Source organism: Sus scrofa, chromosome 9, assembly GCF_000003025.6.
Source record: "Sus scrofa isolate TJ Tabasco breed Duroc chromosome 9, Sscrofa11.1, whole genome shotgun sequence".
In the NCBI taxonomy this organism is placed as follows: Eukaryota; Metazoa; Chordata; class Mammalia; order Artiodactyla; family Suidae; genus Sus; species Sus scrofa.
In genome coordinates, this window is record NC_010451.4 from 6,807,379 (window position 1) to 6,833,477 (window position 26,099).

A 26,099-nucleotide genomic window follows, 5' to 3' on the forward strand; every position below is an offset into this window, starting at 1 on the left:
CTCTGCCTATTTATTGGGGACCTGCGTCCCCTACTGCCCAGTCTCTTGGAATGCCCTCGTCAGGACGTCCTGCTCCTCACCTTTTAGAGCCGCCGCCGGGCTCTGGAGGTCAGTTGCCGTGGTGACCGAGGGCCTTGGTCGCTGGTGCTGTCCTCCCTTTTCTGGAGCCCTCCTTCCGCCCCAGGGAGGCCACGGGGTCCACACGGGTACGTCTGGGCCCCGTAATCACCGCTGTTGCTGTTGCCCTCCCCCGGGCCTGAACCCCAGGGGGAGGGTGCAGCTGGGACCTCTCCCATCCCCCCTCGGGGGGTGTCCGTCCGGAAATGAAGGAATAGCCCGGGGACTGGGCCGTATTTAAGCTTTTCTGTCTGGGCTTAGGGAGGGTGGGCGCTGTAATATTATTGGGGCTGGTTGGGGGGGTGGGCACCTCGACTGTACAGCGCCCGTTCGCGCAGCTCTGTCTCTGGCCTGTACTGCCCTGCAGCCGCAGCTGTGTGCCAGCTGTGGAGCCCTTGCTGGTGGCAAGGGGGACTGGGCTCTTACAGGCAGCCTGTCCATATCCTGGGTACTCAGAAGGGTTGCCAGTGTGATGTCTTCAATAAATTAAGTTTTATTTGGATTGAGCAAAACTCACCTCAATAAATTACAAGATTTTGAAAGGAAAACAACAACAACAACAAAAAGTCAGGAAAGAGGAAGCGCCTCTGTCCCTTTGCCCTGGCAGCTCCTCCACTCATCTAGCGGGCCGCCCTCTGTGCCAGACAGCCTGGGGATGGACGGGGACACATCTGAGGGACAAATTGGCCGTGGACCCTTCAGGCCACTCGTTATGCCAGTGCTGGCAGCCTCTGCCTGGGTCCGGTCAGCGGGCGGGTCACCAAGGTGAGGAGTGACCTAGCGGGCTGCAGAGCTGGGGGAGGAAGCCAGGCTGTTCCTGCGTGGGGATTCGCCTCTCGCCCCGTGTCAGGGACAGGCGTTCCTGGATCCCGGTTCCAAAGAAAGCCAAGCTAGAGGGGGCTCCCTGCTCTCCGAGGGCACCCCAGTGAAAAGTACCTGGCTCTGCTGGGCGGGGGGTGCGTGAGGATGGGTGGCTCCCACCTGGTTTTCACAGCTGGGGAGAGCCCACGTAGGGTCAGACGCCGTGGGGAGGAGGGGGGACCGGCGGGGACGCCAGGCAGGTGGCCCGGTGGGGGAGGGACTCTGGCGGGTCTGGAGGGCAGGCCCCGAGCCTCCAGGGGCCGGCAGCTAGAAGAGATTGGTCTTCAGCGCGGGGCCGGGCTTCCGGTGGAAGGAGGACAGGACCCCCGAGAAGGGCCCGGGCCCGGGCTCCGCCGGCTGCCAGGCCTTGAGCAGCTCGGCCGCGCCCGCGCCCGGCCCGCCACCCCCACCGCCCGCCACGCCGGCCCACAAGGGCCCCTTGAGCGGCTGTGGCCCCGGCCCGGGTCCCGGCCCCGAGCCCAAGGCGGCGGGCAGCGGGCTGGGGCTCAGGCGCGGGCTGGCGAGGCCCGGCGCGGGCGGCGGCGGCGGCGGCAGCGACGCGGTGCTGTCGGGCGTGGGGCTGCACGTGGACTCCTTGGAGTCGTCGTCCTCGGACGAGCAGCGAGCCTCACCCTTTTTGGCGCCCGCCGCGCCCGCCGCACCCTTGGCGCTGGCCGCGCGCTCCTGTTTGCGGAACTTGGCCCGGCGGTTCTGGAACCAGACCTGCGGGCACAGCGGCCGGTCAGGGTCAGCCCGGGACCGCCGGGCGCCGTACGGCCGAGGCCGGAGGGGCCAGGCCAGGCTTAATGCCACTTTCGGGGCTGGGCCCGCGGCCCGCCTGTCTCCGCTCCCTCCTCTCCGGCACCTGCCCCTTCCTCCGGGTCTCGAGGGTCTTGCCCTGGGGCTCTGCTCCCCCCGCCGGCGCCGCCGCCGCCTCCCTCCCAGGGTTCTGGGTCTCCTCCTCGGCACCCAACGCCCTCGCCCAATTCCCTCCTTTAAGAAGCTCCGGGGCCCCCTGGAAGGGACCCAGGGCGGTTAGGGCCCCGGGAAACCTTTCCATCAGGGTCTTCAGCAGACGCGCCAGCTGAACATCTGCACTCGCATTTGCAAGATTTACAAAAAAGTCCGCCCTGACCCAGCTGCGCGCCTACCCGGAGCCCCGCTTCCCGGGATCAGAGGCTTCACGGCTGCAGGGCTGAAAAGGGGGACCCGGCGGCGCCGACTGGCTCGTCTTTGTCCGGCCCCAAAGCCACCTGCAGCTGCCCCCTCTACCCCCTTGGCCTCAGTCCTGGCTTCCCGGCCTTACACGGGAGCCGAGGGGAAACGGTCGGGCTGAACAGCCCAGTTCTCCCGAAGGCCTCGGTCGGCCGAGTCCCGGCCCCGCCGCCGCCCAGGGCTGCCGGTCCTCCCCTGACCCGCTGCGTCCCGGGCCCCAGCTCTCTGCCTCCGGGCTGCACCTGCCAGCGGCCTGAGTGGGGCCCCTCTGACGGGCGGACCCCCAGATGTCAGGCACCAACCTTCCGCCCCCGCTCCGCGCGCACACTCCCGCACACCCCGCGCACACACGCACCTGCACACGAGCCTCCGTGAGGTCGATCTTGAGCGCCAGCTCCTCGCGGGTGTAGATGTCGGGGTAGTGCGTCTCGGCGAAGACGCGCTCCAGCTCCTTCAGCTGCGCGCTGGTGAACGTGGTGCGGATGCGCCGCTGCTTGCGCTTCTCGTGCAGGCCCGACGGCTCCGGGAAGAACTTGTAGGGCACTGCGGTGAGTGCGGGAGAGGGCGGTCGGCGAGGGGCGAGGCGGGAGGGGCCGAGCCCAACCCGCTGCCTCTGCTTCTGCCCCCGAGGGACCCGCCACCATCCCCCGCCCCGACCTGGGCCCTCGGCTCGGTCCTCCCAGTCTCGAGCGGCTTCCCTGTCGCTGGATGCAGCCAGGGCGGGTGAAGGCAGACAGGGCCCAGGCAACCTGGGGCCTGAGAGCCGGGGTGAGGGAACCAGAATCCCATCCCCAGGTCAAGAAGGCTCACTGTCCTCGGCCCCGCAGTGTTCCCTTCCCCGCCTGCCAGTCTACCCGGCTTCTGCCCTCCTCTTGGTGGGTCTCCCTCAGTCAGCTCTGTCCACCGAAGCCTTAGCGGTCAGGTCTCCTCAGCATCCCACGGCTCTCCAGCAACCAGACCTGGGCTCTGGTTGGGGGACTGAGACTCTCCTGCCTGGCTCTACTTCCAGCCCTGCCAGGGACTCTCTGACCTGTGAAAACGTGCCCCTCCACCCGGCCTCCCTCTGCTTCGCAGGTCGCGTGTCCTCAGCCCCACTGCACAGCCGTTCTCCTCCAGGGGACCCCCGCTCATCTTCCTCATCTCTCTCCATCTCCGTCTGGACCAGGCTTCTCTTTGTGCCCACTGAGAAGGGGTCTTATTCCCCCCCTGCGAGGTCCCCCATCTTCGCTTTGCCCTTCTTCCTCTCGGGTAACTCTGCAAACACGAGCCCCCTCTTCCCACCCATCCCCCGCCTACCCCTTCCCAGTACCCACTACCTCCCATCCCTGTGTCCAGCCCCTGCCGAGGTCTCCATATTCTCCGGGTCCCAGACAGCCTTCCGCTCTGTCACATCTCTCTAGTTCTCTCTCTCCCGAATCCCTGTCTCCTCCACTCCACTCCTAACCCCATCCTTCTCTATTTTCAATCTCTCTTGGCCCCCATCTCCCATGACTGCTGTCCCTATCATTTGGTTTGGATCTCCGTAGCTCTAACCCTGGCTCCCCATCACTCCCAGGGCCCCCAACCCTCCCATCTCTGCTCACATCTCCCTGCATCTGCCCTCACCTTCCCCATCTTTCGGGGGCCCATCTCCCCAGTCCCCATCTGCAGATGACCCAGAGGACCCACACCCCTGCCCTGTTCCAGAGTCTGACTCCGTCTTGCTGGCTCTCGTTTCTCCGAATCTAGGTCTCTCTCGCCATTCCTCCCCGGCTGCCAGGTCCCCACCTTCCCTTGGGTCCCAGTGGCCTTCCCAGGAGCGAAGGCGGTCAGGAGATTGGGTGGGGCAACCTGGACTCTAATTGGAGGGTTGGGAATGGCGAAGGGGCTCCATGAGGTTGACAGTTCAGAGGGACCTGGATCGAGGGGCTGCTTCTGGGTCCTGCGGTACTCTAGCTGGGAGAATCTCCGGGTGGGGGGACGCGGAAATAAAAGTGGCTTCAGGACCTCAGCATCCTTGTCTTCTGGCCACAGAATGGGTTTGCACAGAATGGTGCAAGAGAGTCTGGGCACAAGGAAGATGGGTCCAAAACCAGGCAGTAGGAGCTTGGTGGTGCGAGGGCTCTAGGAAGGCCTTAGCTGGTCGGCCTGCTTGGCGCAAGGGTCCCTGTTGAGGGTCAGGCACGAAACAGGGTGAGGATGATGAGGATGAGGGGGTCTGACTGGACCGAGCCAGGAGCGCCTTCCAAGGATACAGGGGATAGAGAGGTTTGGCGGTCAGTCTTTGCAGGTGGGCAGGAGAGGGCCTGCTGTGGAGCCTGGGGCTGGCCCGGGGTCTATTTCCTTGACCTGAAGGGCACCGGCTGGGGATAAGGCAGCGGGAAAGAGGAATGGGAAGGATGAGAGGGTGGGGTTCAGCTCTGCCTAGGGAACCCCGTCTCATGGGGGCGGGGGAGGGGGGACGACTGTGGGCCCTCAGGGGAGTTGGAAGGTCTGGCTAGGGCTGGGTTGGTGGTGGCTGTAGGGGACAGGTGCAACCACTTGCCCAGGAGGGCAGGGGCTGGGGGTGCCGGAGGAATTTGGAGGGAGGACTGGACCGGGGCTGGGCTCACCTGCCGAGTAGGGCGCGGGCTGGTGGTCGCGTAGGGCGCCAAGCGCGCAGTTGGAGGAGCCGAGCGCTGGGCAGGGAGGCCCGGCCGCGGGGAAGGCGGGCCGCAGGGGGCTGTACTGGAAGCCGCCGGGCTGGCTGCAGGCGCCGAAGTCGCCGTAGGCGGACGCCTCCATGGCCGCCACGCACGAGTCGTACGAATTGAGGTAGGAGTAGTCCATCGGCCCGGGGGGCGGGGGCGGGGGCCGGGCCGGGCCGGGTCGGAGTCGGGGTCCCGAGCGGGTGGGGGTCAGGATGGGGGGTGGAGTGCCAGGCGCCGAGGACTCGAGGCCAGCTCCGAGCGCCCGCAAGCCCGCCCGCCCCGTCGCGGCCGCGCTCCGCCCTGGTGCAGCGCAAGTGCAGCCCTGCCCGGCCCGCGCGCCTTTTAACGCGCAGGACCCCGCGGAGGGGGCGGGGCGGGGCGGGCTCGAAGGGGCGGGGCCTAGACGGCCAAGGCCCCGCCCCCCGACCGTCCCCGACCCCCACCCCAAAGGGTCGCCACCGCCCTCTTAGGGCTCAGGAGGTGCAGGGCGGGCTGCGCGAGGTTCCGTCCCGAGAGTCCCCATCCCGCCCCAATCCAGACCAGACCTTCAGTCTCTACGCAGCGTGCCAGGCGGTAGGGTCCCGACCCCTCTCCCTGGCCTCCCCACCTGCGGCCCCGCAGAAGGGAGGGGAGACAGGCCCGGCGGCGCTCATGTGAAGAAGTTAATTCAATTCGTCCCGATAACCGAGTTATTCCGATCCAGCCCCTCGGCCCCGCCCCCAGCGAGGTCCCATCCCGGAGGGGACCACGGAGGCCGCCCAGGAGGGGGAATGGAGACAAGGACGAGGAAGAGACGGAGCCTGGGATGGGGACAGAGGATGTGGATGAAGAGAGGAGACAGAGAGGGAGGCAGGGAGAGACAGGGACAGAGTCAGCGCTGGAGAAAGATGGAGAAAGGGACAAGAGAGATCCAGGTACACGATGGAGCAGGGGTGAGAGAGAGACGGGAGACGGGGGTGGGGGCAAGACAGAGGCAGGGACCGAGGTGGTGACAAAGGTAGACATGTACAGAGGAAGGCAGGGATGGAGGTGGGGACCAGGCAGAGACAGAGAAGACAAAGCTCAGAGAGGAGAGCCAGGGAGGCGGCGTGGGGAGACGGCGGAGGGGCGAGGCGTGGATGGAGACAGGGACTGCCGCGGAGAGCAAGGGACAGACGACCAAAACAGGGCAGTGACGGTGACCCAGACACATACGGAGGGTCAGTCTCAGGGAGACCAGGCCAGCGACGGTCGCAGTGGAAGAACAGGAGCTGAGGGCAGGGAGAGAGAGGCTTTGGGGAGCTGAGAACAGCGGGCAGAAGAATCACAGTGGCGGCTCCTCTGGAAGCAGCGGAGGGGGCGGCGTGCCTCCATCCTGACCTGACCTGAAGGCCGAGAGACCTGCTCTGCACCTTCAAGGCCTGGCCTGCCTCTCCCCTCTCCCAGGTCCCCCAGCGCAGTCCCTCTCGCCACTGCTCCCCGGTGTGACCCTCTGGTCCCCGACACCCCCAGTGCAGAGTAGGTGAGCTGTGCTCTGTGGACGGAGCCACTGGCCTCCACCCTGTGGGACCACAGGACACGGAGGCCTTTCCAGGAGAACAGAACCGAGAACTCTTGCACCCCCGCAGCGCTCCGGAGGTGGAGCGGGCGGCTTCCCCAGCCTGCCCCCAGCCTCTCCGTCCCTCCCGGGCAGGTCCTGCAGATGCAGGAGTGGAGACCCGGCAAGAGGGCAGCAGAGCGGGTACCCTCTTGTTACCTGCCAGCGTCCTTGGGGGCAGAGAGAAGGGCTCCGAGACGCCCTCCCCCAGCTTAGCAGCACGTGCCCACCCTCAGGTGCCCTGGCCACTCATTCTTGGCTTGACGCCAGGACCACCTAGCCCCCATTTCTGGAACGACTCTTTGTCGGGGGGTGGGGTGGGGTTGTTAGAGGCATTTTCTTAAATTCCTTTTTAGGTCTCAACGTCTAAAACGGACCCCAAAACCGATTCCACAATTCTCTGCGCTGGCGTGGGAGGTGGATCTCGCCGCCTGGACATTTTCTCTGCAGGGGGCCCCAGGGACCTTAGTGCTGGGAAACCACCGGTGCCATCGCGCCCCTCCTCGGCCTTCCCATGGCGCTCCGCCGCCCTCTGGATCAAAGCCAAGTCCTCACGGTGAACCGCAGCATCCTCCAGGCCAGGGCTGCAGCCGGCCTCCCGCACCGTGGGTGTCTGTGCAGCCGCGCACACTCATCTTTTAGTCCCGAGCGCTTGTGTCTCTGGCTGCGATGTTCATTCCAGTCTCTGCCCCACCACACTCCTCCTCACTCAGACACACACAGACACACACACACAAATCCAAAGCTGGTTTGTCCACTGGGTCTTGGCTTGGAGATCACCGCTTCCCGGAAGCCCTCCCTGATAGCCTTCGACCAGCATTCCACAGTGCCTCCCCCTCCTTGGGTGACTCACCTTGTTGAGCTTTGCAGTCAAGTGCAAGGTCTCAGGGCAGCACTGTATGCTCCCGTGGATCACTTTCTCCCAGCCCTTCCACGGTGCCGGGCGCATCCCAGGTCTCCCCATACCTGTTTGTTGAATGAATGAAGGAAGGCCGGGCTGAAATCTTTGTGTTGGAGAATGTGGCCCTTGTTTCCAGGGAAGGACTCCTGATCCCTGGCCTCCCGCTCCCTGCTCTCTGGAAAGGGGCCGTCCTCTCTTCTTCATTCCCTCACTCCCCAGGGACAGTGTCCTCCCTCTGGGCCACCCTTCTGCCTGGGAGAAGTTCCTTTCTCATCTGAGGAATTTTCAAGGCGCCATGTCCCTTCCACAGGGACAAAGCTGAAGCAACGGAGCAACTGAAGCTTATGTGCAGGGTCCAGCGGAGATACGAGGCCCTGGTTCCATTTGTCTCCACCTCCGTGATCCATCCCTGTCCTTGCTACAGGTTACAGTTTGGTCACTGAGCCAACAAATTACTCTTTCTGTCTAAGCCGCTATAACTTGCCACCGAGAGAGAGTTCTGGCCAAGATAATCTGTAAATGCCTAACACCTTTATAGGTAATCAAATCATTGTAGGCACTGGCGGTTTCATGGAAACATGCATGTCAGCTGGGCGGAGCTGGCCTTCTCCTGACTGTGGAGTCGGAGGCTCCCCCCCCCCCTTTTTAAGGGCCAAACCATCAGCATATGGAAGTTCCAGGGCTAGGGGTCGAATCAGAGCTGCAGCTGCAGGCCTCTGTTACAGCCGCAGCAATGCAGGATCGGAGCTGCATCTGTGACCTACAGCACAGCTTGCAGCAATGCCAGATCCTTAACCCACTGAGCGAGGCCAGGGATCGAACCTGCTTCCTCACAGACACTATGTCAGGTTCTTAACCTGCTGGGCCATGATGGCAACTCTGGCGCCTCTTTCTGCAAGGAGCCATTTGTATCTACTGATTGGCACTGAAACTGAGATAAATCCCAAGAAAATGCTTTGAACCCTGTCCACTGCTGGGTTCAAGTGTTTCAGATGGTGGAGGAATTTGGAGGCCAGACTGTGCACGTGCAGGTGTGTGTGTGTGTGTGTGTGTGTGTGTGTGTGTGTGTGTGTGATGTGGAGGCAGGCAAGAGAGCTTCCTGAGAACTCGATATAAGAGAAAGAGACGGGAGGGCCCCCCACCATGACACCCTCCCCTCCAGTGGCCGTGGGTCATGGTGGGGGGAACTAAAGATGCTCCGACCTGAAACGATGTCGCAGCAGTCCTGCTGGGAAGCCCCCTCGCTGAGCACGGCGTCTTCACTTCCATAACAGATGACATTCTGGAGCCTGACTGCTGCATTCCAGCTCCGGCACTGCCACCTCCAAGCTGGGTGACTTAAGGTAAGTTCCTCAGCCTCTCTGGGGCCTCAGCTTTCTCACCTATAACCTGGTTTATTTTCATGATGAGACGAATTAAAATATACAGTGCGTGGCCCAGAGTAAACATTTAATAAGTTAGCTCCCCCCACCGCCACCACCACTTCTCTCCCTCCCCGGGCGACGGAGCCCTGGACGGAGCTCACACTGGGCTCCGGCCTCTCTGTCCGCTGTGCCTGCTCCACATGGACATACCATGTGGAAATGGACCCCTGTCCTCGCACTGCAGCGTCGCCTCTGCCTCAAGAGATCAGAACATCTCAGGGCCCTGCAGAGATCCGCAGCCTGCCCCTTAGTTTCTGCCGATGGAGAAGCTGATGCCTGGTGGCAGGGGGTGGGGTGGGGTGGAGTGTCCTATAGGAAGAGAGAAAGTAAAGACAGTGGCAGTGTCACAGTGGGGGGACTCCCTCCACAGAGGCAGCAGCATGCCAGAAGGGTGGGGAGGGGTTCGGGGGGCACTGTCCTTTTTCTTCTGCTCTGATCCCCACTCTATGAACCTGGACCGTGGAATTCCCTTCAAAAAAGATGAGAAGAGACCCAAGTCCCAGAGGACTCTTGCTGCCTGTGGTCATTTGGAGAATTCCCAGGCTTCTTCTAGGAGCAGCCACCGATCTAAGCCTTCCTCTAAATTCTGAGCAAGGATCTGCAGTGACAATGCCAGATCCTTAACCCGCCGCGCCACGAGAGGACCGCTCGGCGGATTTATTAATCCAGCGTGCTCCTGTCAGCCCTTCTCTCCTACGTGGGGAGAGCACGGAGCGAGCAGTGGCTCCTTGTACCTTGGAAAGGCATCTTCTCACTCTCTGAAGCAGTGTCCTTGGTGTCATCGTTGTACAACGAGGACTGCAGACAAGCTGGATCGGACATCCCATAGCTCCCTTCTAAGAAGGGATGGACCTTGTCCATCAGCAAACAGTTACCGCATTTCTGGTCCTGCTGACCTGAGGACCTGAGAACTCCCTCCATCCCCACGTACCACCAGCTCTATCAGCAACCTTTCTCCAAACCCCCAATCTCCCTGCTCTAGTTTCTGGTCCAGGGAGTGTCGGAGGCAAACAAGTTGGCTGTATGTTCCCAAACCGCCCATCAGCACCTGCACCCTCTTGTTCATCTCTCTGTTCTGCAGAAACACCTGGGTGGCCATTTTCCTCCTCCCACTAGTGCCTTAGGCTATACAGCCTTCCACTCATCCCATTTTTTGGTTTTTAGCTTCTAGCATTAGGCTCTTCCAGGATCCAAAATGTTTCTCCCTTAGGGATTCCTGAAGAATAAGAAAAGATCTCAACCTCGTTCTACAAATATTTCCTGAGCGCCTTACCCATGGACTCTTGGGGCACTAGACACATGGGATAACTGAGCATCTGGGATGCTTTTTTTAGGCTCTCCCAATCTGGTAGGTTTATTTACTCACTTCCTTATGTGGCCACGCCCTGGCACGCAGAAGTTCCTGGGCCAGCAACCAAACCTGCACCACAGCAGTGACAACACTGGATCCTTAATCCGCTGAGCACCAGAGAACGCCTATTATTTATAGGGAGGTTCTCCTTAGAATGTTTTGTTTGTGCATGAGTCTGGCACACAGAGGGTGAGACCAGTTGACACTTTTTAAAAAAGTGGTTTGATCCCACCAACCATGCCATCGGTGACAAGCTTATTTAAGCTTCTGTGCATGGAAAGGGACCCACCTGAGGGCTGCCGTGGAGGACAGTCCTCACGGGTGGTGTGGTAAGCCCGGCACAACTCTTTTCTTGGGTGCTGTCTCCCCCATCCACAGAGCAGCTGCCCCCGGAACCCCTATTCTTACCTGATCCTACTCTCGGCCATAACTGGTCCAGGTGTGGGTGCCTGTTTGAAGATGTGTCAATAAAACCCTTTCTCATCCTTTTTTTTTTTTTTCTGATTTGAATTGAGAAACACATCATTCTCTTCTGAATGGTGACAGCTATAAAACGCAGGAAATGTTTACAGCCATGTCCCGGCATGAAAGAAGGAAAGTGGTCGCAACGAAGAAAGAATAAATAAGACGTTGAAACCACATATATAGAGAACCACGTTGGACTTTGAGAGCCTAGTTCCAGTTATTCCGGAGACAGCCTTACTCTTTTGGCAGAGTAGTTGTTCAGCCCTTGACTGGATGTCATTAGCCAACACGTTCTTTATGTTTCATCAATTTCAAGCTGGGTTTCTGTCACTTCCAAAAAAAAGAGGTTCAAATAAAAAAAAACAGGTGGAAGGTATGCAGTGATGCCAAGGGCAGGCCCTGATAAACGGAACTGACCTGTTGAGGGGATGGGAGGCAGTGAGAAGCCTCCCTTCTGAGCCTGGGAATGAGAGGTCCTTGGCAGGGGACAATGAAATCCCTGGGAAAACCACTGCATGTTGTCTCTTAGGATTTGACCTCAACTGTCCCCACTGCCCTGAGTGCAACGTCTGAGGGTAAATAGAAAAGGGGTCAAATACTGGATTAAGTGGAAAAATGGTAAAATGTTGGTAAAAGAATTTATATTTGGCAAACCTGGGAAGGTGCTTCAAGGGGACAAGCAGATAAGGAGCAGCATGACAATTTGTAACTCCGTCTTTTTTTTTTTTTTTTTTTTTTTTGAGGGGGAGCTGCACCCACAGCACTTGGAAATTCCCAGGCCGGGGATCGAACCCAGCACAGCCTCGACAAGAGTCACGGCAGTGACAGTAGTGGAGCCTTAACCCAAGGCAGCACCAGGAAATTCCAAGCTGTAACTCAGCTAAGGACGCCTCTGCCTGTGGCCAGCAGTGACAGTCGGGTGATTGGCAGATGGGCCTGAGTCAGGGTCTCTGTCACACTCTAGAGCAGGTGCCTTGATTAGGAGACGGGAGTGCAGGTCTGACAGGCAGAATGGGAACATCTGGGGGAATTAGGGAAGTCGGAATCTCCAGGTCCTTCTGGTGGCCTGGCCTGACAGCAGGAAGGGGTTGGCATTTTTTTTTTCTTTCCTTTTTTTCCTTGACATCTGGCACCAGAAACCACTAAGTTGGGGGAATTCCCCACCTAAGAGATGCCAGAAACTCGCCCTCTGCGCTCCCGGTACAGCCAGGGTGCAGACACTGGCCTTTTCTCAGCGCCCCCTGTACCTGGACCACGGACTAAGCTGAGGAGTGTGTGACTAAGGAAGTGAGGCTTTTCTCCAGGGCCAGTGGGGTTGCGGCAAGATCTCGTTCTAAGGGCAGCAGGGCCCCTGATGTCTTGTTTCAGGCGGCACTGAGGGTTCAGCACCAACCACGTCAGCTGTGCAAGGGGCAGTGGTGGCGGGCTGTTCTCATGGAGACAACAGTGCAGCTTAATTTGGGGCCCTGTGTCTAATTGTGCGGCTCTGTGCTTGGTCCTCCAGGTCATTTCAGTAACCCGCTGAGATATCTAATATATTTTATCAATGTAATATATAAAACAAGAAAAGCTGTTTTGCTTAACTGAGATGCAGTTAGTTTCTGTTGCTTGTAACCGGAGACGGATGATAAAGGAATTGGTACTAGGCTGGCTATGGGCTTCGGACTCTCGGGGAACTGGCTGGAATCTGGGAATCGTTGTGTGGCTTGGTGGGGACTAAAGGCAACAGAAGCCCAGAGACAGCGCGGCTTCTTATCAGTGGCATCTGGAAGGAAGCGTCCTCTGAGAGCCCAGACCTGGGGCACTGTCAGCAGCCAGTAAAGAGGGAGGAGGAGGTGGGAAGCTTAAAGAGAGAATGAGAAAGGGGGGAATCAAACTCAAAGGTTGCTCCTGTGTGGAAGGTCGAGAATTGTTTGGAAGACGGACATGGTGGGATGGTGACAATGGAGAGAAGTTGGAGGGGCTAAGAAAGCCCTGAGCCCTCTATGAGTTACGGTTAGGTTGGATGCACGTGAGGGCAATTCCAAGATAATAACAGTGTAAATGAAATACTAGATGATTTCTTCTTCACTTAAACTAAGCCTGAGGGTTAGGAGTCCAGTGCTGGTGTGGCTGCTCCATGGGACTTAGAGTCTTTCTCCTAGAGTGTGATTTCTAACCTCAAAGTTACTTTGTGTCCTGAGATGGCTGCTGGAGTTCCAGCCATCACATCCACATCCTAGGCGGCAAGAATGAAGAAGAAGGAAAAGAAAAAGTGCATCTCTCAGTGGGATATCTCCCTAAAGGGAACCTTCCAGAAGTTCCATGCAACACGTCTGCTTACTCCTTTTCTGCCTGAACTTAGTCATATGTCATATCAGACTTAATAAGAGGTTAGGAAAGCCATGATTTTAGCCGGGCACATTAGTGTCCCAAATAAAATAGAGTCTCTGTTGCTGTGTATTAGTTATCTATTGCTGCATTACAAGTGACCCCAAACTTACTACATGAAAACGACACACGATTGTTAACTCACAGTTTCTATGGGTCAGGCATCCGGGCATGGCTTACCTGAGTCTTCTGCTCCAGGGCTGCTCCCAAGGCTGCAAGCAAGGTGCCAGATCTGCAGTCTCACATGAAGGCTTGACTGAGCAGCGCTAGCTTCCAAGCTCACTCACGTGGCTGCTGTTGGGACTCAGTTCCTCGAGGGCTGCTGGACGGCAGGGCTCAGTCTGTACCGGATGCTGGTCGGAGGTTGCCCTCTGTTCCCCACCACACGGGCTTCTCCATCAGGGCGAGCAGGTAAGAAGAGCCAGGGAGAATGCCAGCGAGGCTGAGGTCAGGCTTTTATAACCTAACCTTAGACATGACATTCTGACACTTTTGCCCTTTCTTTTCCTTAGAAGCAGGTTACTCTGTCCTGCTGCTCACACTCAGAGAGAGGGGGTCACACGAGAGCGTGAGCACCAGGAGGCAGGGTCTCTGGGCGTCAAGGTGAAAGCTGTCTACCCCAGCAGGCAACGGGATCGGGTACAACCCCAGCCTCCCCCTGGAAAGAGCCAGAGATGAGAGCGCCCTCTGCCTGTCAGTGAGGTGGCTTCGCTCTTGTTTCAAGACCGTGTGTAGACGCCCATGTGGGGGGGACAGGAGGAAGCCAAGTCTCCCCCCTCCTTCCCACTGACTTAACTCTCGCCACACTCAGTGCCAGAATCAGGCCCCAGCATGCATCGGGGCAGATACAAGGCCGCATTCACGAGAAGGCCTTCCTGGTAAAAGAATGAAAAGATTTTTCAAATGTTTATCAATCAAGTCTGGCAAATATAGACGGGAATGGATTCTGAAGGTGCTGGACTAAGGAGGAGGACCACGATTTAAAAGTAGGCTGGACCGACCAATATGGGTGCAGCTGCCAGAGAGCCTGGATTCCATGTGCTGATTATAAGGGCTAGGAGTTCTAATTGCCTTAAAAAAGAAAAAAAAAAAAAAAAAAAAAGATGAGTTAATTTTTCCTGGAGTCTAGCATCTTATCATACTCACTTTATCACATATCCGTCCATCTCTCCATCTGTCAACCCCCTGCATTTTTTGATGCGTTCACAGTAAGTTGCCGACATCCATACACTTGGCCCTTAACACCTCAGCATGCTTATCATCAAGTAGAGAAAAGTACTACATTTTTCACATAGATAAATGCATAAAGCAAGGTGTACCCTTCATCGGGTTTGACGCAGGCCAACATCTGTGTCGTCTAACCCCCCCTCCATCCCAGAACGTTCTTCCAGGCCTCTTCCCAACCGATCCCAAGCCTCCTCCCTCAGAGGCAACCACTCTTCAGATTCTTTTCCACTACAGATTAACGTGGTCTGCTCTTGAATTCCTCTGAGTACTCGTTATGGACGCCTTTTTTACACAGCGTGGTATTTTTGGTATTAGTCCCTGTGTGTATCAGCAGTTCATTTCACTACTTTTTATCGCGGAGGAGTGCTTCACTGAAAGAATACACCTGTGGAAGCAGAGTTCTAAGATGTCACCCAGGATTCCTGCCTCCTGGTGCACGTGGCCTGTGCCATGCCCAGGGCTGTGCATACGATGGCGCAGCACTCCCATGGTCACGTGACATCATATCGCACACTCGACTTTTAAAGGGGGGATTATCCGGGTGGATCTGACCTAGTGACATGACACTTTTACACTTGGGTCCAGAGGTCTTAAACAGTGAAGGCAGAGAGATTTGAGGCATGACAGATACTCAGCAGGGGGAAGACGCTTCATTGTTGGAAGGAGGGGCCACATTGCAAAGAATACAGGTGATGCCTAGGAGCTGAGCCGACAGCAAGTAAGAAAAGAGGACCTCAGTCCTCAAGTCACAGGGACCTGAATTCAGCTCAGCCAACACTGTGAGGTCCTGGGCAGGTGATAACCCAGCCATGTTCTGAGCAGATGAGAACTGTGCCAGACTTTGAATTACAGGACTGCGAGCTGAAATCAAGGTCATTTTGAGCTGCCAAGGGTGGAATTATGTGTTACACAGCAACGACACACTAACATAATACCTAACTTGTCTGGCCATTCTCTTTTGATGGACACATAGGTTATCACTCGTTTGGACAGTTATGGTAGGGCTATTATGGGCATTTATGTACAAGTCTTTGTGTGTGTGTTTCCATTTCTCTTGAAACGGAATTGTGGGGTTATAGGATAGATGTATATTTAGTTTTCTAAGACATTTTCAGATCTTTTCCTAAAGTGGTTGTGCCATTTTACACTCTCACCAATCACATATCTGAATTCTGGTTGCTGCTCCTCTTCAATGTCAGAGAGTGTCTTTTTTAAGCTTTTCCATCCTGGCGGCTGTACAATGGACTTGCTTTTCTAGTTGGTTGACTAACACCTGGATTCACTGAAGACGTTAAATGAAATTGAGGTGCCAAGAATCCTTTGGTACAATGAAGAAGAAAGACTCCAAATGCTTAGGGAGATGGGAATGCTGGTTTATAAACCTCTCCTTCTAGGTCAACATCATCTACCCCCAATTCCATCCTCTAAGAGGACTCAGATGACACTGTCATCACCAAGGTGCTGAGACATACATTTAGAGGGAGTGATGGCATCTTTGGAAAGTGCTGCGGCAGTTGGTTGCCGCAGGCCGGCAGATGTAAAGGTTTAAGATGAGGTCACATGGGGATAGTGTGGCCCTGATCCAGTGACTGATGACCTTGTACGAAGGGGGAAATGGGGCAGAGACACACAGAGAGAGCACCACACGCGGCTGCAAGCAGAGGTGGGAGTGATGTGACTGCAAGCAGAGGAAGGCCAAGGGCTGCTGGTAACCTCCAGGAGCTGGGAGAGCGGCACAGACTAGATGCCCTCAGAGCCTCAGACCGAACCAGCCCTGTCAACACTTTGACTTTGGACTTCTCTTCTCCAAAACCACAAGAGCATACATTTCTGTTAAGTCACCCAGTTAGTGGTACCTTGTCTGGGCAGACCTAGGGAATGGATGGAGTGACTGAGGCTGGGAGTGCTGCCACTGGCTCTAACGCTGAGCAGGGCTGTCACTGGCACAGCGGTCCACGGTTCAAAGGGGAGGCTTCGGAGTCAAGTGATAAACTGACTTGACTCTGTTCTCCTTCACCGTCAGTCCAGTCCTTGAAGCCTTTTCTCTGTGATCTCTTGTTCCAGAGCACAGACTAGGGATAGTCAGCAAGCGGCAGAATGAGTTTCTCTGATCCAGGGAATACAGCTACTCTGGCTGAAAGGAAGGCCTGAACGGCTTCCTTCCCACCAAAATTATAAACAAAGAGCAGTAATGCGTTGCTGGGGGGACATGCAAGACTCGGTAACCATCGAAGACCTGACAGTTCAGAGGTGGTCATTCCTGTTCCTGAGACCCTTAGCTTATACTCTCTGGCTCAAGCGGACGTCAGAAGGACCTTGGAGAATAACAGCGGATTTGCTGAAAGGTTAAGACAGGTGATGGCGCCAACTGTCCTGCTCTTCCCGATCCGGTTTCTTTACTAGAGCAAAATTACAGAGCCTCTGCCACCTGTAAGAAAGTCATTAACTAGCAAGTGCTTTCCTATTTCCATAAGCGAAGGCGGCCAAGGGCAGAAGTACGACTTCACTGTGTTGTTTCAGGACCACGTGAGCTTTGCCTCTGGGCCAGAATTTAGTCTGCAGGACTCTGATCACTTTCACATCGCAGAAGACATCCTCCTGGTCCACGGCGAGTACGACAACGTGCTGGTAAAACCTAAGTGGCCGGAATACCGGGTACTCTGCTCGTCTCGGTGAGTTGGTGTCATCAGTGGTTGGGATTTGAGTCATTTTAGAACACGTGTTGTAGTGGTAGCTCATTGTTTTACTTTGAAATTCTCTGATAACTTTTTTTTTTTTTTGTCTTTTTGTCTTTTGTTGTTGTTGTTGTTGCCATTTCTTGGGCCGCTCCCGCGGCATATGGAGATTCCCAGGCTAGGGGTCTAATTGGAGCTGTAGCCACCGGCCTACGCCAGAGCCACAGCAACGCGGGATCCGAGCCACGTCTGCAACCTACACCACAGCTCACGGCAACGGCGGATCGTCAACCCACTGAGCAAGGGCAGGGACCGAACCCGCAACCTCATGGTTCCTAGTCGGATTCGTTAACCACCGCGCCACGACGGGAACTCCTGATAAGCTTATTTCATGTGCTTGTTTGCTATCAGTATATCATCTTTGGTGAAGCGTCTGTTCAGATATTTCACCTCTTTAAAAATCAGGTTGTTTTCTTATTGTTGGGTGTTACAGGTTCTTTGAGTATTTCAGATACTAGTCGGGTGTGTGTTTTGCAAAGATTTTCTCCCAAGCTGTGGCTTGTCCTTTCATTCTCTTCACACTGTTTTTGCAGAACAGAACTTCTTAATTTTAATGAAGTCCACTTATCTGTTTTTCCTTTCATGGGTTGTGCTTTCGGTGTTGGATGCAAACAGGCGTTGCCAAAGCCAAGGTCACCTCGGTTTTCTCCTCTGTTATCGTCTACCTTCTGTTATCCGGTTTTATGGTTTTGCAGTGTACGTTCTGGTCTACCATCATTTACATGTGTATTTTTAATACTTTATCAAGCTAAAGGTAGAGAATTAAAAAACAATCAAGATGTAATGAAAAGCACCAGTCCTCTTCTCTCCTCCCTTTATCCCAGGAACTCAGATCCCACGCTCCAAACCATTTCAGTTGTTCCTTTTGGTACCGACTGCCAGCCACTTAGAGAAATACCCGGTTTAGCTATAACCTTTACTGTGCGTCAGGCTCTGTCCCAAGCGCTTTGCCTGCACTGTCTGATCTGACCCTGTAAGTACTTTATACTGTAGGCGCTATTTCTATTCCTACTTTAGAGATGAGAAAAACCGAGTCACAGAGGGGTTGGGGAATTGAGTAGTCACAGGGTTAGCAACAGGCAGAGCTGGGATTTAACCTCAGGCAATGTCTTCTCTCAGCTTAACGTTTACCCTGTGATTTCTTTCTTTCTTTATTTTTGGCCACACCTGCGGCATGCCAAAGTTTCTAGGCTGGGGATCCAACCTGAGCCACAGCAGTGAAAACACTGGACCTTTAGCTGCTAGGCCGCCAGGGAACTCCCTACCCTGTGATTTCTTGATTTACTGATTTTAGACTATTGGCTTCCTGGTACGAAGAATTCCCATCATACCCCCCAAGTCCCTGGGGTGTCTCCCTCCAGGATCCCAGTGTGCCATGCTGCACTGCATCTGAGACCTCACTGATTATAAGCCACACCTTCACAGACCACTAAAACAGAAAAAAGAACCAAAATAACCTGAATGCCTTTTCACTTAGAATTTTTCTATTTCTTGAAAGAGATCCTTTAGCCTCTCGACGCATAATTCATTACTTCTGTGACTGCAAGCAATAAAAAATATATAAGCAAATAAATTGGTTCCAGAATTTCTAAAACTTCCTTATATTCGGAATCTCATTTTCTGAACCACGTTTGCCTCAAAGCTGTCAATGCACACATGTAATTATTTTAACACAGTACCATACACTGAACCGTCAAGAGGATGGGTGATACAGCATTTGAAAAAGAGGGATCTACTGTCATCAGTGGAACTGCCTGCCAAGCCATTCGCATGCCTTCTGCAAGTTTTCATACGGGCACTTTCCTGCTTTTCCCAGAAGGTATAAGTAAAACTTCTTAGACCACACCTGGACTTGGACTGCTTCCTCAGATGATACTGGAATGGCTTGGGGACTGATACGTCCAGGAGCGGCCACTCTCCTCCGGTCATGCCCCTAGAAGTGACAATCATGTTTGCACATGGCAATGGCACTTATGTCACAACCACTGCCTGCCTGTGATGGATCTTGATTTCAGATGTTTAGGTCCCAGTTTGATAACAGGCACATCTTGGAACCCATGAAACACTGTAGTTGTAAACAAATTTTAGTCATGTCAGCATTTTGCTGGACTTTATGTCCGAGTCACGTATGTATCCTATACGGATCATGGTTAATTTCCTTGTATGAATTTTTGCTTTTCCTAGAAGTAGAAATTGCCTATTTTTCATTTGCTTGGTTTCCTAAGCCTCTATCCCTCTCACTCTCCTAAGGAACCATGGCTCTTTTCTACGGAGTCACACACGTCAAGCCTTCCGTCAGTCCCATTGGTTTTTTTTTTTTTCCTGGAGACGTTGCTCCTGGAGCTTTCTGGGATGGACTGGACTACTCTTCCCAGTGCTTCACCTTCCTGCTGGGAGAGAAGCATATGCCCCTGCTTTCTGCCATGTGACTCTGTAGCCTCCCTCCCTGGACTGGGGGGATGTGTCTTCCTTCCCTATGGTTGCCGAGCTCAGCCCAGTGACTCGCTTTGGCTCAAGAATATCAGTGGCCGTGAGAGACAGCAGGTTTCAATGTGCTTGTGCATCCTGGCTTCTTTCTTGAGCTTTTGCGATCCACCAGGACGAGGTCATGGTTTGACAGCTGATGGTTCAAGGAGAACTAGAAACGCAGGGAAGACCTGAACCCAGACCTCGGTCTGGACCAAGCCCAGCCGAGTGCAGCTGTGTGAACCGAACTCCAGCCAACAGGAAGGCCCACGGACATGACAGATAGCTGAGGTTTTGAGGTTTTATTACACCGAAGAGACTCGCCCTATACCTTCCGCCCTCCGTGGGACCTAGCTTAGCTGAGGCTCCGCAGCGCCACTGTCCTGAGGCAGCCCTCCGCCTATCCCCCGGGCCAGACTTCCCGTTTACTGAATTTTGTGACTTACTTTTCCTTGGCTTATTTCCTTGTTTTAATGGGGTACATCCTCCCGTGGCTTCCTGAGAGTGGGTGCAGGGCAGGAGTATTTCTTGAGATATATGCCTAATCTGGACATGTCCACTGAGCCACTGCACTTGATGAATAATTTGGCTAGGCTTGTGCTTTGCGACTGAAGATACTTTTCTCTCATAATCTGAAGGCAGCTCCCATTGTCTTTCGGCTCCTCCGTGTTTCTGAGGCCATTATCCCTATTCTTTGTAAGTGACTTGTTTTTCCTTTGGAAGCTTTGAGCATCTTCTTCACGTCCTGAGGGTTTTGCTATTTCATGATGATATGCCTGGGTAGGAACCTGTTTTCCATCACCGGGCATTTGGTGGGTCCCTTCGGTCTGAAAACGCGTCTCCTTTGGCGGCAGAAGACGTCCTGTGCCCGCTGATGATTTTCTCTGCCTCTTGATTGCTTTCTTTTTGAAACTCCTGTTAGGCGGATGTTGGATTAATTGCTTTTTCTAACTTTACTTTTTCTCTCATCTTTTCCATTTCTTTTCATTCTACATCTTGGGAGCCTTTCTCAAGTTTATCTTCCAATTACTTTATGGGCTAAAAAATTTACTGTATCTTAAAATTCCAGAAGTTCTTTCTTTTCTGTGATGGTTGCTTTTAAAAGGGTCTTGTTTAGGTTTCATTACTCAAATTTTTTTTTTCCCTCTCTAGATATTCTAGGTTTTGGGGGGCGTTTTCCACTGTTGTTTTCTGTGTTGTTCGGCTTCCTCTTTTTCTTTTTCCTGGTTGCAGTTTTGCCTTTCCTGTTCAAGTGTTCTCCACGGGTCTCGTGTCTCGTTTCCTTTTTTTTATATGAAGACTGAAGTATCCAAAATTTTGTTTGAAGCTCTTTGTGTGCAGAGCGTGTGAAATGGTTCCACTGAATGGTGACTGGATAGGGGCATGGCCTTGTTTTTTTTTTTTTTTTTTTTTTTTTTGAGAAAATGCAAAATGTTGCCCCTGGAGCTCTCTTCTCTGGGGAGGGGCATTTAGGATCTGGAGGCCAACCTTTCAAGGTTCTTCCCGGGACAGAAACCTGCCTGGCTGCCACTGCTCCCGCAGCTACACGGCGGAGGGGCCGGGGGCCGCTAGCCGACTCGTCAATTTCTCAGTTCGAGGCACAGCTCTTGGTCCCCTCTCGTTGCTGTTCCTGGTGGCCCTGGTGTGGAAACTGTCTGGTTGGCTTTCTCCGCAGGCTAGCGCTTCCCTCTCGGCGGGAAGGGGTGATTGGCTGACCAGGAGGGATCTTAAAAGTACATTTTCCATCATTTCCTGTATGTCCAGCCCCACGTCTCACCCCACATTCTCAGAGCACCGGGTGCTCCACATTCCTGAACGGTTCTGGGGTTCTGGGCTCTGAATCTGATTTCCTGACATCCATTCCGTAGCCATGGCTGTTCCGTTCTCTCAGTTCTGCTATTCGTTTTTCTCGGTTCTGCTTTCTCTATTCATTTTTTAGTGTCTTTTTTTTTTTTTTAGTAGAGTACAGAAATGTATTAGAGAGAATAAAGCTTATAATTTCACTAACCACACACTGAAACACACACACCAGGCCACATGACTCAAAACGTAAATCAGGAATAGAAAGGAAAGGATAAATACAAAGTGAAAGCCGCCTTTCTTCCCCAGTCCCTCTCTCAAAAGGTAACCTTTGTGAGCATTTCCCTGCTGTCTCTTGGAAATTAAAAAAAAAAAGGTACAAGAATGTGCGTGTCAAAGTGCACATGCACAGAGGGATAAAACTGTGCTGTAGGTGGATTCGGTTTTTTCCCATAATATTCCTGGAGATATTTCCATATTGGCATATGCAGATTCACGCTATTGTTTCTGGTTATAGCTGTACAGCAACTCCACTGGACAGCTGCGTCATCATTTACTGCAGTGGACATGCTGTTTCCCTTTCTTTTTTTGGCCATACCCATGGCACGCCAAGTTCCCCAGCCAAGGACTGAACCCACACCACAGCGGTAACCAGCGCCACAGCAGTGACAACGCTGGATCCTTAACCCGCTGAGAGCCACCAGACAACTGGACATGTTGGTTTTCAAACAGCATTTTTAGAGCCCTAGACAAAATATAAAGGACCTCCTCTAGTTATCTCTGCGGAGCCAACAACTGTTTCGAGGTAATGAATACTTATCCGTTAAATTTTCAGGTTTGTACACCTGTATTTTAATACATCACCCTTTCTTAAAGCCACCCCACCTCTAAGTTCAGCTGACTCTATATGTAGTTATGGGGTTTCCAGTGAAATACTCAGCGAGGCAGGGAGCAAAATGATGGAAAAATGTGGTTGAAAGAAACAAACTCCACCTGAAGGGAAGCTCCTGCTAAAGGAAAGAGGAAGGTTGGTTTCAGGGTTTCAGGTGCGCTGGAGGAAACATCGGGCCCGGGGCTGGCGCATGGGAACGGCCCGATTGTCGGCTCTGCTCCTCCTGCGCTCTGTCCTCTGGTCCCACCAGCAGATCAGTCTCCGAGCAGAGGAGACAACACGGCCAGGCTGCCCCAGAGGTGCACGTCCTCGTGGGGCCCCCTGAAGAGAGGCGCTTTCTCAGCTCTGCTTTGCAAGTTTCTGGGGGAGACGGGAGTCTGATCGGCTCAGCTTGGGTCAGCCAGGCTGTCACAATAGGGACAATAAAATGTACCTAGAGAGCAGTGTCACAGTGTAATATGGCAGCGACCTTGAAAAGCATTCGTGTGTTGTCCTTTTTTGGATTATACATTTTCTCTTGTTATCTACACGGTCAGGTTAAGACACCTACACGGCTACACTAGTGTTAGGGTTTACGAAATGGTTCTCTCTAAAGAGACAAATGAAGTCCGTGACCACTTCTACATGAATCGGCCAATGTGACAAGCACGCAGATCTCCGACACAGAGATGAAGCGGTGAGGAGTTCCTTGCGGTGCCATGGGGCAAGGATCTGGTTGTTGCTGCAGGGGTGGGTTGCTGGTGTGGTATGGGTTTGATCCCTGGCCTGGGCACTTTCACTCCCTACAGACGTGGCCAAAGAAAAAAGAGATGACCCAGTGAATACTGTGCAATTACCATAACAGAAGAATGGACTTGAGCTCAAGGATACAGATTCTGTAACATGGGACCCTCCACGGGTGCCCCTGGTGACGACCTGACTTTATGCAGGCGACTGAAACTGAGAGAGAACACAAACACGATGCCACCCCGTTACTGCAGGAAGCAGCAGGCACTTTGCACGTGGTTGTGACACAGCACACTCTGGCTCAGGGGAGCTGGGGGAGGTGAGGGAAAGGGTAGGCAGATCGGTAAACACTTGTCATCCCAAATTCTGACTCCATCTGCCGCCTCCTCAAGGTGAGAGAAACACACTGGGAACAAGGCACCAAAAACACAGGCACAAAGGCTCAGAAGCCATCAGACTGGAAGTTTGTAGCAGGTGCAGAGAACTCCGAAGTAAATATTCCAATTCTGAGGAAGTCATATATACAAAGGAACAGGAAGATGGACGTTAAATCCAGTCTTATTTACTTTTTTTTTTTTTTTTTTTTTTTTTTGCTTGAGGTGAGATCTCAGCTCCCAGACCAGGGCCGCAGTGGTGTAAGTGCCAGTTCTAACCACCTGACTACCAGGGAACTCTCTGATCTCCTTGATTCCCGAGTTGGTGGAGGGAGAAAGCGCTGAGATCTTCGTAGGAGGGTCAGTTATTGGGAGGTCAGTAGAAGAGGCAAGGACAGAAGGGCTGGATAGTGAATTTTAAGATCGAGGTGGAAGGATGGGCCACGACCACAGCGCAGCAGTGGGGGCTCACTGCTGGGTCTGACGGTAACAGCAGCTTCTGCCTAAGAGGGCTCCAGGGCAAGAAGAATCTCAAGGGGCCGCCAGAGTAAACAATGTCCTTAGGGGACAGTTAAAGCGAATAACATTCACCTGACATGAATTATAGCTGTGTCTTCTCAGGTCAGTCTCCCAAGGCAACAGAAGTAAAAGCAAAAATAAACAAGTGGAACCTAATCAAACTTAGAAGCTCTTGCACAGCAAAGGAAACCATCAACAGAACAAAAAGACAACCCAATGACTGGAAGAAAATATTTGCAAATGACTCAACTGACAATGACTTAACTTCTAAAATATACAAATAGCTCATACACCTCAGTAGCAAAAAACGGGCAAAAGCCCTAAAAAGACATTTCTCCAAAGACGACATACCGAGGGCCCATAGGCACATGAAGAGCTGCTCAACACTCCTGATCATTAGAGAAGTGCAAATCAAAACTGCAACGAGGGGAGCTCCCGAAATGGCACAGAGGCAATGAACCCAGCTAGTATCCATGAGTACGTGGTTCGATCCCTGGCGTTTCTCAGTGGGTTAAGGATCCGGTGTTGCTGTGAGCTGTGGTATAGGTTGCGGATGTGGCTCGGATCTGGGTGGCATAGGCCGCTGCAGCTCTGATTCTACCCCCTAGCCTGGGAACTTCCACATGCCTCGGGTGCACCCCTAAAAAGACAAAACAAGACAAAACCAAACCAACCAAAAAACTACAAAGAGGTGTCACCTCACACCAATCAGAATGACCATCATCCAGTTTATAAATGACAAATGCTGGAGCGGGTACGTTGTTGGTGCAGCCACTATGGAAAACAGCATGGCGGGTTCCTTCAAAAAGTAAAAGTGCAGTTACTGTGTGATCCAATAATCCCATTCCTGGGCCTATGGCTGAAAAAAATGAAAGCTCTAATTTGAAAAGATACATGTACCCTAATGCTCATAGCTTCATTATTTACCATAGCCAAGATAGGGAAGCCATGACGCCCACACACACATACCACCCCACAGGAATACTACGCAGCCATAAAAAAGAATGAAGTAATGTCATTTGCAGAAACATGGAGGACCGGCAGATTATCATACTGAGCGAGGTCAGTCAGAGAAAGACAAATATCATCCCGCTTATATGTGGAATCTGAAAAATAGTACAAATGAACTTATCTCAAAAAGGGAAAGACTCACAGACACAGAAAACAAACTTAATGGTCACTAAAGGGGAAGAGGAGAGGGATAAATTGGGAGTTTGGGATTAGCAGATGTACACTGCCACCTGTAAAAGACAGGGACCTACTGTGGCACGGAGAACGACATTCGTATCTTACAGTAAATCATGAGTGAGTATTTTAAAAAGGGCGTAACTGAATCACTGTGGTTTATACCTGAACCTAACACAGTACTGAGTCTACTGTATTTCAAAGACAACAAAAAGATGAAGAGATAAAGCAAACATTCCAACAAGACGTTTAGATAGAAAAAACTTGTTGATTATTGAAGGAAGTATGGGGGGGGCCCACGTGACGAGGTGATGGCCACTGAGGTTCAGTTCCTGTGACGAACCCGCGAGGCACAGTGGGGTCAGAGGGGGACCCCTCTTGGAGGAGGGTGAGCAACGAACGCAGGGCCTCGGTGGCGTCTACGTTCCTGATTTCTGCGACTGGGGTTGGCCCTGGAGGTGGCACTCTGGTGACTTCCTGCCTCGCGCACCCCCAGGGGACATTCTCAGCGTCCCGGGTCAGCTCCTGAGACGGCCCGGTGGGTGACCCAGATCACCATTCTTTAGGACTCTGGGAACTCAGTGGGCCTGTTCTCTAATAACCAAATCAATTAGGACAACAGCTTAAAAAACCGTTGAAATATTAAAAAAAAAAAAACAAAAAACACCCATGGAAGAGTTCTTGTCGTGGCGCAGCGGAAACGAATCCGACTAGGAAACGTGGGGTTGGGGTTTGAGCCCGGGCCTCGCTCAGTGGGTTAAGGATCTGGCGTTGCCGTGAGCTGTGGTGTAGGTCGCAGACGCAGCTTGGATCCTGCCTTGCTGTGGCTGTGGTGTAGGCCGGTGGCTGCAGCTCCGATTCGACCCCTAGCCTGGAACCTCCATATGCCGCCGGTTCAGCCCTGAAAAAGCAAACAAACAAAAAACCCGTGGAAATAAATCTGAGAAAACCACCTAGAATGTTTTTTCAAATCCACCCATTCTTTTTTCATACTGTCCCCTTTCTTGCCTTGTGGCCTTATGGTTTCTAGTCTTCAGGCCTATGAACATTTTTTTTGTTTTTTTATGGCCGCGCCCGCAGCACATGAAAGTTCCCAGGCTGGGGGTGGAATCTGAGCTGTAGCTGCGGGCCTATGCCACAGCCACAGCCACGCCCGACCCAAGCTGCATCTGCAGGAGTTAGATTTTCGTGTATTTCCCTTCTGGTTCCCAGGTCAATGAGCAGTG

General features: G+C 53.6%; 1 protein-coding gene across 1 annotated transcript; it reads right to left on the minus strand.

The window, feature by feature from the left end:
• On the minus strand, positions 766 to 24,258 carry PHOX2A (paired like homeobox 2a). The gene is made up of 6 exons (XM_021062473.1): positions 10,130 to 24,258; positions 8,914 to 9,072; positions 8,543 to 8,728; positions 4,785 to 7,404; positions 2,549 to 2,736; positions 766 to 1,701 (listed from the first exon to the last, which is right to left on the minus strand). The coding sequence occupies exons 4-6, from the start codon at positions 4,999 to 5,001 to the stop codon at positions 1,246 to 1,248; spliced, it is 861 nt and encodes a 286-aa protein (XP_020918132.1). The 5' UTR covers positions 5,002 to 7,404; positions 8,543 to 8,728; positions 8,914 to 9,072; positions 10,130 to 24,258; the 3' UTR covers positions 766 to 1,245.